The sequence below is a fragment of the Lepisma saccharinum genome, chromosome 7, assembly GCF_977018435.1.
Source record: "Lepisma saccharinum chromosome 7, izLepSacc3.1, whole genome shotgun sequence".
Classification (NCBI taxonomy): Eukaryota; Metazoa; Arthropoda; class Insecta; order Zygentoma; family Lepismatidae; genus Lepisma; species Lepisma saccharinum.
The window spans coordinates 23,277,522-23,292,385 of NC_139235.1; the positions used below are offsets into that span (position 1 = coordinate 23,277,522).

At 36.5% G+C, this 14,864-nt stretch overlaps 1 protein-coding gene across 14 annotated transcripts in view; it reads right to left on the reverse strand.

Moving 5' to 3' along the window:
- The window catches only part of MRP (Multidrug-Resistance like Protein 1), a 212,893-nt gene that overhangs the window by 26,659 nt on the left and 171,370 nt on the right, over window positions 1-14,864 (reverse strand). For all 14 annotated transcript variants that reach the window (XM_083125089.1, XM_083125086.1, XM_083125087.1 and 11 more), the window contains 2 exons: window positions 3,144-3,233; window positions 2,326-2,416 (listed from right to left, as the gene is read on the reverse strand). In XM_083125089.1, the coding sequence (XP_082981215.1) occupies window positions 2,326-2,416; window positions 3,144-3,233 (181 nt within the window). The remainder of the gene's footprint in view (window positions 1-2,325; window positions 2,417-3,143; window positions 3,234-14,864) is intronic.

Below are 14,864 nucleotides of genomic sequence, written 5' to 3' on the forward strand. Positions count from 1 at the left end.
TAATTATCATGCACATGGCCTGTATGACACCTTTTGGTTGCTTTAAAACTAGACTCCCATGCCATCTGTGAGAAAACTCAGAAACCAAGACTGGATAGGTTTTTCAGAAGGCCAAGGAAACTCACACACACATTTGTTTTAAAAGGAGCTGTGTCTAAGAACTATAGATGCTGCCTGCAAGTTGTGTATCAATCTGATACACATGGACTGCAACAGGAGATACCATGTGTATCAATTTGGATACACAATGATAAACCTCATCAACTGAATATTAAGAACAATGCAAGCTAAATGATATTCATAAAATTTATGCCATCTGTTGTTAACTGGGGAAGCCTATGGCATAAGATGGCAACATTGCATTACTTCTAAAAAGGGTGGGGAGGATGTTCAACATGACTATGTTATTCTTTACTAAGTTTGGAAAGAAAATTTCTCCTGCAAGATTGATTGATTTGGTGTTTTAAGTTCACTTTATGCACAGTAAGGCTAATCTGGACTGGACCTACAGCTTAAAGTGGGATCTGAACCACTATGTGTCTTCACCGATTATCAAACCCGGGACCCCTTGATTACAAGGTGACGACACTACCACTATGCCATCAGGAGGCCCTTGTCCTGCAAGAAGGAGGGAAATTCATCATCTCTAACGCTCCCTCGATGGAAGAAGCATGGCAGAATCAAGTTTTGCATGCTAGAGCAAAAATTATGGTTTTGGCAACACTTATTGTTTGTAATTTGAATCACCAATGTACACCATTTACAGAGATGGATCACTGGAGCGGAGGTCAATGTGCTGTTGCTGTGAGGGCGTTCTATAAAAATGGTTACTCTGTTGCTGCTGCGAGATGAGAATATTGATGTTATTTTAATCTTAGGAGACATGATCCTATTCCATCAGCCAATACAATCAGGATGTGGGTGAAGAACTTTGAAGGTATGGGGAGTGCAATGAAGCAGAAACATCCCTATTCACATTTTGGAATGTGGCATGGACGATTTCGATCGCAGATTGACCAAGTATCAACGACAAAATGGTGGTTGCCTGTGTGACGTAATTTTAAACACATGAGCATGACCGTGACTGTGCATATTTTGTAAATGGCTATGTGTAATGGTGTAACAGTTGGGCTGAAAAGTTCGTAGGTTGACTCATAGATGGCGTTACTAGAATTAAATCCATGTGATTTTTACTTAGTACTAACCTTCAAAAGATACGTGTATAAATTTCACAGCTGCCGGATAATTAGTTCGTGAGATATAGCATTGTGAGTGAAGCAGCTTTTGTTATTGTGAAAAAATGGATAAAAAAAGAATTTCGTGTGTTAATAAAGCATTGCTTTTTGGCGAAAAAAAATTACTGTTGAAGCCAAGGCTTGGCTTGATAAACATTATTCGGACTCTGCACCAGGAAAATCAACCGTTGAGAAGTGGTTTGCTAAATTTAAACGAGGCGAAATGAGCATCGAAGACGATGCACGCAGTGGACGCCCCAAAGAGGCTGTTACCGACGAAAACATCAAAAAAATCCACAAAATAATTTTAAATGATCGTAAAGTGAAGTTGATCGAGATAGCTGAGACTTTAAAAATATCAAAGGAACGTGTTGGACATATTGTGCATGAATATTTGAACATGCGAAAGCTGTGTGCAAAATGGGTGCCGCGCGTGCTCACAATCGATCAAAAGCAACAACGTTTTGATGATTCGGAGCAATGTTTAGCGATATTCAACCGTAATAAAATTGCTTCCCCATTCACCATATTCTCCAGATCTGGCTCCCAGTGACTTTTTCCTGTTTGCAGACCTTAAAAGAATGCTCGCTGGAAAGAAATTTAGCACTGATGAAGAGGTAATCGCCGAAACTGAGGCCTATTTTGAGGCTAAAGAGAAATCGTACTATAAAAATGGCATCGAAAAATTGTATGACCGCTATAATCGTTGTATCGCCCTCGAAGGCAACTATATTGAATAATAAAATCGAATTTTGTCAAAAAAATATTTTTTACTATGTTAGCCTACGAACTTTTCAGCCCAACTGTTAGTTGATGTGTTTGTAGTTTTGTCTAATAGAATGCAGTATTAGTTTTGTTGCACTTAAAAAAGCCCATTTTTATGCCACACCCTGAACATTAGTACAAACTTATCTTTTCTGAAGAGTTTCAAAATTTTCAGCATCACCTCAGCCTCAGTTCAAACGATTAGAAAAACTGGCGAAGAGCAAATCTGCATCTTTCAGATCCTCTTGCATTCAGATTTCTAACAGTGTACACCCAAGGATTAATAGTTTAGCATTAAAAGTAAAAAACTGTACATTCAACATACCTGTTACACTTTCTCCAAAATGAGAGTATATGGGCGACCTTGAAATGGATTCAAGTCGTTTCAACTGTCTTGATGTTGCAACATAAAATCGCTGCAGAGGAATAAAAAGAATTAGTACCATCACAGTAAAAATTACAGGTGGCATTTTAATGTAATGAATAATGATACTTTTCAATACTCTTACAATACTGAGCATTTCAGTTTGATTTGCTGTTTTAAGTCCGCTTTATGCACAGTAAGGCTAATCGTGACTGGACCTACAGTTTAAAGTGAAATCCGAACCACTATGTGTCTCCACTGGGTATCGAACCCGGGAACCCTTCATTACAAAGCAATGACGCTACCACTGCGCCATGGGGGAGGCCCCAATACTGAGCACTGCATAAGCAAAGATTACTTCATTATAAGTTGTGCTTAAATAAAGTATAAAGTGTATCTTTGTTAATTTTTCCTTTCTGTACATGCAAAAATGTCTATTTTCATTCATGTACATTCTTAATCAAATCTGAGATTCTATTTATTATTATAATGGCAAAATGCAATTTGCATGTACTGTTTCGGGTGATAAAGAGACATTATCCTTCAACAATTAATTTAAACAACCCTTTCAATTAATTGCTAAGTTTAATGATGCTAATCAAAAGACAATTACCCTCCGTCTTTCAAAATTTCATTTCCGGATACACATATGCATTACTACACAATAAATTTAATACTTTATCTACGATACACAGCAATGTCCTACAATATTGATAATCTATTAATATTGCCATATTCAGGAAATGTTTAGTAAAAAAAAAAAATAATAAAATATATACCTGAATGAAGTAATAGAGAATGCCAATCGGTAGAATGATTGCTACAAATATTGGAGTACTGTAGCTGATAACAACCAAGGTTGCAATAACCTAAAAGAGAATCAAACACACATGAAATGAGTGGTCTATACCTGTGTTGCTTCAATCTGGACACTGTATTTTACGTTTTCTTAACAAATACAATTATGAGCAATGTGTCCAAACACGTTTCTTCATAGAATTTTAAAATTATAACCAGTATAAGCAAATGAAGCTGACTCGGATATTTTTAAAAATGCAGACACAATACACAAGAACAAATCACAACACACAGAACAATATGAACCAGAAACAAAACACACAAGCAGGTATGTAAACAAATGTTACAGCCCTTGAATACATATAATACAATTTAAACAAAGTTTAGCCAGTTTTTATGAACCATGAGTATTTTAACTGAAACATAACAACAGAAAAAACAGTGAGAAACAAATTACATACATCTTTGATTTAAAAAAAGCTGATTACTATATTAGTACAAAGTTTATAACACAATTTAGCTTGTGGTCAGCTTTTCTGTCTCTGAAATGAAAACAAGAATCACAGAACAATGTTACAAAAAACCTGGACAAATAAAGAAAAGAGCATATTATACTGAGGACAATGGATTTCACTGTCATTTACAGTGAATTCCCATATTTAACGAAAAATTCTTGTACTGTTAACCTACTTTCACCACAATATTAATACGATAACATTAAGTAAATAAGGGAAAAAGACCAAGCACAATAACAATAAAAAAAAAGGCATTCTACATGGCACATGTGGCATGTACTCTTTTCAAGGTTGTCACATCTTGCTTTACTGTATTTAGACCTAAATGTTTTATTCACCCATTTTGTTCACTCAATGTTTTTTGTATAATAGCAAAAAAAATCAAATGCCAGAACTAATTCATACAACAGATAGGCACTTCTATGCAAACTGATCAAACCAGTAACAAAACATCAACAAAATATAAATCTAACCTTCACCATATTTGCATAACATAACAAATAGTTTTTGCATTTTTGGATACCTATACAAAATTCCTTAATGTTTACACACTGTATAAACTTTCAACATTATGATAACAGTGTTTGTTAATGAAATTTGTTACAATTAAGATTACAATATTATTATTTTTCTGGATAGGAACCAAGCAGTTCATTACTGAACGTATTTCTACAGTAATACATTGTTTTTTGCCACCAGAAATGTTGCAGAAATTTGTAACATTTTGCATGTGAATGAATAAAAACTGATATCTGTTTCAATTCTAGCCACTTTAAGATCATGTGGAACAGTTTCCGCCAGGCTCTTCCCTTCAAGTCGGTGTTGCCAACTTAGTTCTTTTGGGACCATATCTGGCTCTTTCGTGTAGTCGTTTGACTGTGAACTGGGGCACCCACCCTCATGCCCCACTATGATGCCACCGCTGGCTCAAGCCCACATAGACCAACTTTTGCCATGAGTATACATTTTGCACATGAGGTGATATTGTTATATTGGCTGCATCGCCCCACCCCTCTTATCTTCCCAGCCACTTTTTTATAGCACTGTGGAGATGACATAATATTGTTATTTGGGAATCCTTTATTTTCGATTTCATACGACTATCGGTGGATTATTAGGATGTGCGATGCCATTGGAAAACTTAGAATAAATTGTCATTACTTTTCAAGTTAAAGGTAACAGTAGCACCCCCAACCTTCTGACACCTAAAATTAAAATTACCCTAGGAGGCACTTTATCAGCCTTCATAATTATAGCTCTTTTATATGCATAAGGTTTGGCAACACTTCCAGGATGGCCATAGGAGGCAAGGAGAAATGCATTGGTTTATGGGAGTATTATTTGATTTGTTCTCTTGGGAATATCAAAAATAGAAAAGGTATCAATGGAAAGAGGGCAATTTGATGAAGCTTTTGACCGGCGGAAAAGTGAAAACTTCCATTTGATTAGATGCAATTTGAAGTTGTCCAAGCTTTTTTTCTTCATAAGGAATATATGGGATTCTGAAAATTCTCACTCAACATATTTTTCAAATATCTAGCTTAATATTCAACATAAAAAACACTTCCACTTGCAACATGGGAAGAAATTCATACTCTTCCATATGCCCAGATTTTTTTTAGTAGCATTGCCCACTCCGACAATATTGAAGTAAATGCAGACATGGTTACACCTTAAGTTGTTTTTCTTTTAAAAAATTAAATACGAATTGCTAAGATGCAAACCTGAACTGGGAGACTTGTTTTCATTATTGAGGCTGATCCTGTAACTTTGTAACAGGTAATCACTTTCTGAATGAATAAAAAATTACAGAATCGTTCAGCATCAAATTACCAAAGCACGTGGTACGAGTAAATGAGATGTTTTTGGAACATTTGAGAATCACCTAGGAGATTCCAAATGGTAATAGAGGTTGAGCAACACCTCACTTGATAGGTTTCTTAATTCAAAACAACATTTGTAGGAAACATTTGGTCAATAGTTCTTAGAGCCACGGTGGTCTAGTCAGTAGTGTCTCTGACTGCCACGCAGGAGACCCAGGTTTGATTCCTGGGTGCATGATCTAAGGTCGGAATACTTGTGACCTTGTCCCCACTTGAAGCTGCTCTGGGGCTCACCCAGCCTCAAATCAATGGTACCTGCGGGTAACCCTGCGGGGTAAAGGCAGCCAAATCATGGTGATGATCACCACCTCCAAAATGCCCAAGATCAAGAATGTGAGAGGCCATACCTCCACATCCCACTACATGTGGCTTCATGGCAAGGTCCTATATGCATGGGGAACTTTACCAATAGTTCTTGAACTGGTGCTCCAAGAGTATTTGATGGTTTTAATGAGCGTTCAACTTTGTTCCCACAACTGATAAAAAATCATAAAAATCTTACGTCACCAGATGAAAGTTGTACGCAACTTGAATGGTGGCATTTCTTTTGAAAATTTACAGGTTACTCCTAAGTGGGAGTGGAGGAGGAGGTACCGCAAAAATCTCTCTCACGGTACATATACACAGATGTACTCAAATGAAAAGTAAAGACTGAAGATTGAGTTGAGTAGACATATGGTGCAATACATACATTCTTTACAGCAATATTTCTTAAATAATCTGTATTCAATGTTTACGAGATTAAAATGTATATCCATTGATTTATCACTGAAATACTCCACACTGAATATTTAATAACCTTCAAAGTTTCAAACAAACGAATGCAAACCATACTTGCTTTAAAACAATTCATATAATTTATATCAACATTTCACAAGAGGGGAGTAGGTGAAATAACAAATGTAACACTTGAACCTACATCAATGTTCTTAAATGCTGACAAATTATTACAGCAGTTCAGAGACTTTCATTTCTTCAAGGCAATTTTGCATTACATTTCTAGGAACTTCATCCAGACAAAAATATTGATGTGGACATTCACATATCTATTCAATACACTACATGACTCACAGACTAGATCCCAGTGTATGCCTTGACATATTTGACTGGAAGACTAGAAAAGAAGTAGAACAAAGTCTCAAATTTAATGAACAGCATTTTCTCCTCATGACTAGAGGCATGCAAATTTCGTTTTTGACGAAAACACGAAATATGAAATAACATGCCGTAATGTTCATTTTTCATGTTTCTGAAAGGTGTGAGGTGCATTTTTCTACCCTGTTTTGTCACGAAATAATGCGAAATGAACGGCAAAATGCGAAATATACTCTTAAACACAAAATTTACCGTTTATATACCGACGTGACACTTTCTGAAGTCTGAAGTATCCTGTGAGTTATGCAATTCACGGAAAATTGATTAATTCTGCTGTAAATATTTGAGAAGCAAAAATGGACCCCTTTATACAGGAATAAACTTAATACTCTGGTAACTATATAAATGTGCTATTAGAAGGGATAAGTTTATTTTGTGTAATAACTGCAGTTTTTAAATCAAATTTAGGATTATATTCACAATTTTAAAACAAAAATGTCATTTTATATAGCACTTTTGATGTGATTATTCACCACTATAACACCGAAATTTTATTTTATTTACCGCTTTTGAACCCGAAATCGACTCTGTTTTTGTACCGAAATTTTGCTTTTTTATTTATCAAAAATATGTGCCTCTACTCATGACCTTCATCTCTCAATAACAACAACCAAAATAGATCTGCAAGACGAGTATGACAGTCATGTGCACCCTACCTTGCAACAGGATGCATAAACACAGTATGAAAATAGGCAAAAATAAAAGCATCTGTAGTCACGCAGCATTTATGTTATGAGGTAGGTCAGATATAACAATGAATATGTTGTCAGCAACAGTTTAGCATGCAAAATGCGTGCAAGTGTAATACATTTATTGCAAAATCATAACCTGTTAACATTTACTACTTTACTGGGTAGAACCAAAGTAGAACTCTTCATAGTTCCTTCCTAAAAAGGGCCCTAATGTTAGGCGCCTTAACATGAGAGCCAATTTTAACAAGGAATTATGTTAAGTACCAATTATATTGCTAGTACATGCATTTCGAAAACATTCTACATCCAAATCTTAAGTATTTACAAGTCAACATAATACTGTGTACACATTACAACACTACAACTCATCTCTAACTGCACATGCAATTTACAAAATTATAACCACATTTATTACCTTTGCACTATTTACAGTGAGTGTGTTTCAGAGGAAAAAGGGGGGAGGGATTAGAAGGTCGCTTTCACCATTAACCCTTGTCTACAAACAACACAAAGCAAGGTAAAAAAGGAACGTTTTAACCTGATAGGGGAAATAATTAAAAATATATACACATTAATAAGCAAATAGAAATTTGATGAATACACTGCATAGTCCATCTTTTTCTCTATTGAAGGGAGCAGGCAGTTCCATGTAGGGCTACATGGACAGGATTCCAAGCAATCTTAAAATACATTTTAATGCCATTCTGAGGTGCTTTAACATGCCGATAAGAAAGTTTCGAGTGTAAAACTGCACTTCATATTCAAAAGAATAAAGTTTATTCCACATTGGTAAAAAAAAAAAAAATTAAAAATTAATTTTACAGAAAATTATATAGAATATCTTGAATCAAGAAGCTGGTTCAAGAAAAATTGACTGGCTCAGTGGCTGATTGATTTTACATCTCTCCACCAAAGTTTCTGGGTTCGATTCTGGTCTGGGAATGGGTGTATCTTGAGTGTGTGTGTTTCATCATAGTCGTCTAATCATCATTCGTCCTCATCATCATGATTAGCCAAAGTGGCAGAAAAGCAATGCGACACTACAAAAATACCAATATAAGATAAAGTGGAATTTATTTTCACTCTGAAATCTTGACAAGTGCAAAAAACACTTGCTCTTATTTTTTCATGGTTTTCCCAGTATTCCCAGGCCAGTGGCACCAATAAATACTAATATTAATAATTTAATTTGATGTATTAGCATAATGTTTGCTTTTCTTAAATTAAAAATACTGTCAAAATGTGCACAGATGTTCAGACAATAAAAAAGGTTACCGAGGTATATTGGTTATGTTGCAATAATGAGAAAAATTCCTGAAATTGAAGGAGAGAATGCATTCCTCTTTTTATCTTTGGTTTTCACTATTGAAATTATAATTTAGAAATTTTAGATGCATGGATTGCTTTTTCAACTTTCATTTCTCTGTTTACATGACTTGCACTATCGTTTTGAGTTGGGACATATACCAAATATCAATTTTTTATGTATTATTTGTAAACTTATGCAAAATCTCTATCACTACGGGACAGACTGATCAGTTCTCTACCAGTATCAGGCAACTATACTGATGCAATAGTTCGTTACTTTGGGTTAATAAAGACAATGATGATGAATGACTGTTACATGTTTACATGAAATTGATGAGGAGACACTCACAACATAAGATATTGACTTCCAGAATGTACTGTAGAGAAAGCCAAAGTAGCAACGAAAATCGGGAGTAAAAAAAGCATTGCTTGGCAGGCACTAACTTTCAAAATAGACATTTATAGACTCCAACCAACGTGAATTTAAAACACAGGAACCTATTCTTTAAATTAGGCACACCGTGCCATTACTCTAGCCCCTGTGCTACCAAGCTGGCTTTGCCTGATTTTTTGCTGCCGATGTTTTACCTGTGTGGAATCGTCTCTGCTAGTGCTATCGCAACGAGAGGAACCACGCATTGTTGACGTCTACAGTGTTTCAAAGGCAACAGATCCCGTTGCGGTAGCACTATCAGAGACGATTCCACACAGATAAAACAGCAGCAGCAAAAAATCAGGCGAAGCCAGGCCGGTTCGATAGCTCAGTGGTTTGAGCAATGGTACAGTATGACAGAGACCCAGGTTCAAGATATGGTCAAGCCTGCATTTTTCACTGGAAATTCTACAAAAGGCTATGTTAATTCAAAGGAATAAATGTTAAGACATTAAATATACATGAACACTTACATGCAAATAATTTACATGACACATGTATATGTGTGTACATATAAATCAGATGGTACAAGGTGTTATCTTTGCATTATAAAAACATAGTTTTAGCATGCCATTCATAACCTTTCTGAGTTTACAGAAGAAAACTGTACCACCACCTTTTCAGTTTGTATTATACAAAAGAAAATAATTACATACAAAAATAATTGCTAATTAAACTCCAATACACTGAAAGCAGACATAAAAGAATGTTAGAGGCTTAACGAAAATTACTCGTAAGTATTTTTGCATATTCACTGAATATGTAGGTCCAAGAAAAATAAACCAAGATTAATGTAATACTGATACAAAAATAACAAACAATGATGTTGCAAAAAATATGTTCTGATTATTGAAATTGAAAACATTGTAGGCACTGCAAGATGTATTTCTAATTAATGTTACTAGTTAGTATGAAAACACATTAGTTGTGTCTGTAAATACTCTGTTAGTTGTTTGTTTAGTACTATAACTAGGAAAGAAAGGTGAAAGAGCACGCACAGAGAGATACAAATATCCATGCAATGACTGTGATTTCAACCCAACACCTCTGTAGTGAGAACATGACATGCTAACTCTTATGTCCAGTCCAGAAAAACAGTTTTGTAAAACAAATATGAATAAAGTCACCAAAGGTAAGAGCTAACCATTTAGCCATGTGGAAGTCCATTGTGTAAATGTATTAAGCGACAAAAGGAGCATACATGGAGTATTTGCAATGCAAAAAAAACAACTTGTAATTTCCTCACACAAGAAAAACCCTGCTATATAAAATGTACTGCATGGGGATTCTTAAAACTTATTAATTCTTTTTAAACAGCTCTGTTGTCGAGTTTTCAAAGCTATGAGAGCAATGAGAGTGTGGACAATGCAATCAGCCACTTGCACTATACACCTGCCCCTACGTTGTCAATTGTGCACTTTTCAAAAGCTTGCTGCATAATATTTAACGAAGAAGTATTGCTAATTTTATTCAGATGAATGTGAAGTGCCAACAATGAAAACATCTTCCTTTTTCTTGTATGTACGTATTGCTTGCACTGTACAAGCATAGAAACACAGTTTTTCTTTGTGACGTTTCAGGACAAGAACAAGATGATGGACATTACAAATTTAAATCCAAGAACAGGTTTGTCAGCTCACATCATCGAGGAGAAGAATATGATTAAAAAGAGAAGGGTTTAAAAGAGTAACAGGAAACATAGATTTGAATGTCTGGAAAGCTTCATTCATTGCAGAACACTGCAATAAATTAAATAATGAAAATGGTAACAAACCAACCCACTATGGAGTTATATTTTTTCACAAGCAGAGTAGGCCACCATCTTTAAAATTTAATGTAATGGAAAACACCACGAATCTGTGAAAGCAATAATGATTTTGAATTACCTGATGATATTTTGGATTCATATTTAAAAAAAAAGAAGTGATCAAAATTTCTTATCTGAAAAAATAATAAAACAGACTGCTTATTTCACAGTTAAGTTGCTATATTACAACAATGTAACATTGACAACATCCATTGTATACCTGATTTTATTTTCTGTTAAAAAAAATTTAACCAATGTTATAACTGTATCTTTAATAAAACTAAAAATAAATGTCTGATGAAGGGAGCATGTGTTCTCCTGAAATGTCACAACGAAAAACTGTGTTTCTATGCTTGTAATAATGAAAAACTGCGCTTTTATGCTTGTAATAACCGCAGACTACAAGATAAATGATGAAAACAATGTTTAGATGAAAGAGAGAGCAACCCAGATTTAGGTTCTCACCCTTGTAAATGTATAAATTAGGGATGAGACAAATCAATCAGTACTCTTATCAGTACCGGCCGATATAGGCATATCGATGTATCAGTAAAATTCCCGATCCGATATATCTATAAATATCTTAAAACTCAGTGCAATATGGATATAAACATATAACCTACATTCCCTACTTTTTGGAAAGTAACTGTATAAATATGCAGTTTCTTTTGCATTGAAGTCATCTGGTTAATGTATATTTATTAAGGACAATGAACCACTCAGGTTTTGCAAGAATCATTTCGAATTTTACATCGGATTTGTGTCAGTAAATTTTATACAGGTACTTCATTGGTATTGGTCCATCCCTAGGATAAATAAGCAAAGAACGTGTTCATTCCAATTCCTCTACGTGCAATGAATGAGGCAACACAGATCACACAATCACAAGCGAAGAGGAAGAGCGAGAGAAGACTAATGAATAACCAACTTAGCTTGAAAGATTGTCCTGGTCTTTCTGTTCCTAGTTTGACAGTACATGCAGCATTTAAAAAGCACAAACTCAGAAAGCTGTGACCAAAATGTAGCAAAAACTTCGAGAGAGAGAGAGAGAGAGAGAGAGAGAGAGAGAGAGAGAGAGAGAGAGAGAGAGAGAGAGAGAGAGAGAGACACACACACACACACACACACACACACACACACACACACACACACACACACACACACACACACACACACACACACACACACACACACACACACACAGAGAGAGAGAGAGAGAGAGAGAGAGAGAGAGAGACACACACACACACACTGGACATACACTATACAGGGCTATTCAAAGAAGAAAGTGTGGTTGCATGATTGTTTTGGTGGTAGTGGAGGGAACGTAACACTGTTATAGCCACACTGGTGGATAGAGGAAGTCTCGAAGTTTTGTTTCCCATCACAAGCCAACTTCTGCATTCAGCTACCAGATAGCAGGTTTTGCAAAATGATAGTTGTTCCTTGAGTCTCATCAGTCAAGTCTGTTACCATTTAAGAAACAAATATGGGAAAGAACGCTTTGCCAATGTTACACAGTGCATCAGATCCCCATCTAAACACTGGGGAATGAAGACCAAGAAACAGATTAATGCGTAAATATATCTCACTATAAGCTAAAACTCTATGGTGCAACAGCTCGCAAGTAAGCCTTTAGGGTGCCCTCAGCCATTAACATAGTAGCGGGTTCGTATATGCGTATGTAAAAAAATAAACGTAGTTACTCATGGGTACAGAAACGAATATAATATATGAAGGTAAAGTTTCCTGTGCATGTAGCACCGTGCCTCACCGTGCCATGAAGGCACATTTAGGGTATGTGGGGGTGATCAGCACCAGGTTGCGGCCACCTTTACCGCCCCCCCCCCTTGGGTACCATTTCAGTTGAGACTGGGTGGGCCCTAGAGCCGCTTTATGCATTTTTTAGATTACCCAGCCCGGGTTTCCTGCATGGAAGTCAGACTAGAATCAAATCAGGCTAGAATTTCACGAGATGTGCAATGGTGAAGGTTTCTTCAACCTATTTTTAGTCGGGAAAAAGTTATGATTGTAACAAATGTATCATTTTCCAGGTGTGAGAAAACAGTGTGTGTATATATATATATATATGTACACACATAAACACATGTATATCACATCACCCCCTTTCCATTAAAAAAAAAATAGTTGGATTCATAATGGCAGCCACCAATATGGTGGACGTCTGCTTGGAACACACCAATGTAGTTCCCCCTAAGCCTAACCAGTTTCTACCATGACCAATTGTACACAGCCTACCTCCCTTACTTTTTATAGGGAATGTTAAAGGACTTTTGAATCACCCTTTAGGCCCTTATATGTGACTTTGTCAACATGAGATCGAGCGTTACATGCACATGCATTATGTGTGTGTGTGTGTGTGTGTGGAGGGGGAGTGTGTAAAGGTAAATAGGTAAGTAGGCAGAGGGGAGCCATTGGTAATATTTTGCAGGGGGGGGGCAAGATTTGTAGATCTGGCATTGCTTCTAGAGCAGAGCTTGCTTATCAAGTAGCCCCCCCCCCAACTGTTCTCACGGTGTTGGGTCAAAAAACAAGAACATTTGTTGGCATTACACCTGGGAACAGACCCAGGACCACTTGCACTGAAGGCAACAATGTTAACCATTTAGGTTTCCCTCTACTATAGCAGTTATACTCTAGTCCAGGAATATGTGGAGCAAAGCCATGCATAATGGTAGACAAGGGGAGAAAGCAAGTGGGTGGAGAAAAGCAGTGCATGCTGCACACATAGCCGGTAGCTGCAATCGCTTTTCTCTCTTAATGCAATCCCATTCCCTTGCACATGTTCATTGGCCGAGCCCTCTCGAGCCACTACTTGCTCCAGACATTCCTGGGGTAGTACCAAGGAGCAGTAGACAACACCATGGATGATAACAGTGCATCTTGTGCATGGTGAAAAATACACCAAAACTGATGGGACAAAAATTTTGCAGATGAGCGAGTACTTCCTTTCAGTACATTATGGAAATATTGTTACATCAAATATACATGTGGGAATTTTAAAACCACAACATATCTTTTTGAACAGCCCTTTACACTGTTGCATTAGATTTTCTACATGCAGCATTTCAACAAACACAGAAAGCTGTGACCACAATCAAGCAAAAAGCCAGACAGGACAGAGAAGAGAGAAAGGGAGGTTATATTACATCAACGTTACCTCAAAAAAGCAATACATCCAGTCTGAAGCCATCCACGGCAGTGAGGTGTCCATCACATCAACATCTTTTGCAAACCGACTAATTATTCTACCAGTGGGGGTCGTGTCAAAAAATTGAAGTTGTGCATGTAATATTCCATACAGCATTAGATTATGCATGATTTTTGCACCATTCCAACATCCCAACCGAGGACAAAGGTCACAGAAAAACGAGGCTAATGCTGCAAGTGGAGAAGACATCATGCAGAGGCAATTACTGTACAAACTAACAAAGTACGAGGGACAATCAAATGAAGACCTACATTTGATGTTTGTTTCTTATCTACTATATTTCTGTATGTAAAGTTGCACAAGTTTGCTGCCTTTTAGCATAGACCCACTGCTGATCCACATATATTTTGAAGTCTAAGTTAGTGCCTGGATACCTCAAGAAGAAGAATATTTGGAATCTATGTGCAGTCAATTATGAGCCACCACGAAGGTCTTTCCTCTCATCTGCATGTTGAATGAGGCCATTGTCGAACTTCCTCCTCTATTTGTAAACTTGCTGGCATGGTAAGCATGCATAGACATTGAATTTTCATTTGCCGTAGAAAGGCTTCCAGAGGGTAATAAACCACTGCTCTTCACTGGTGCATGTGTATGCAGGACAAAAATGGTGTTGTGAAGGTTACCTGATCAGTGTTGCAGCCTTGAGACAATTTTGTACATAACAGTAGATACTTCAT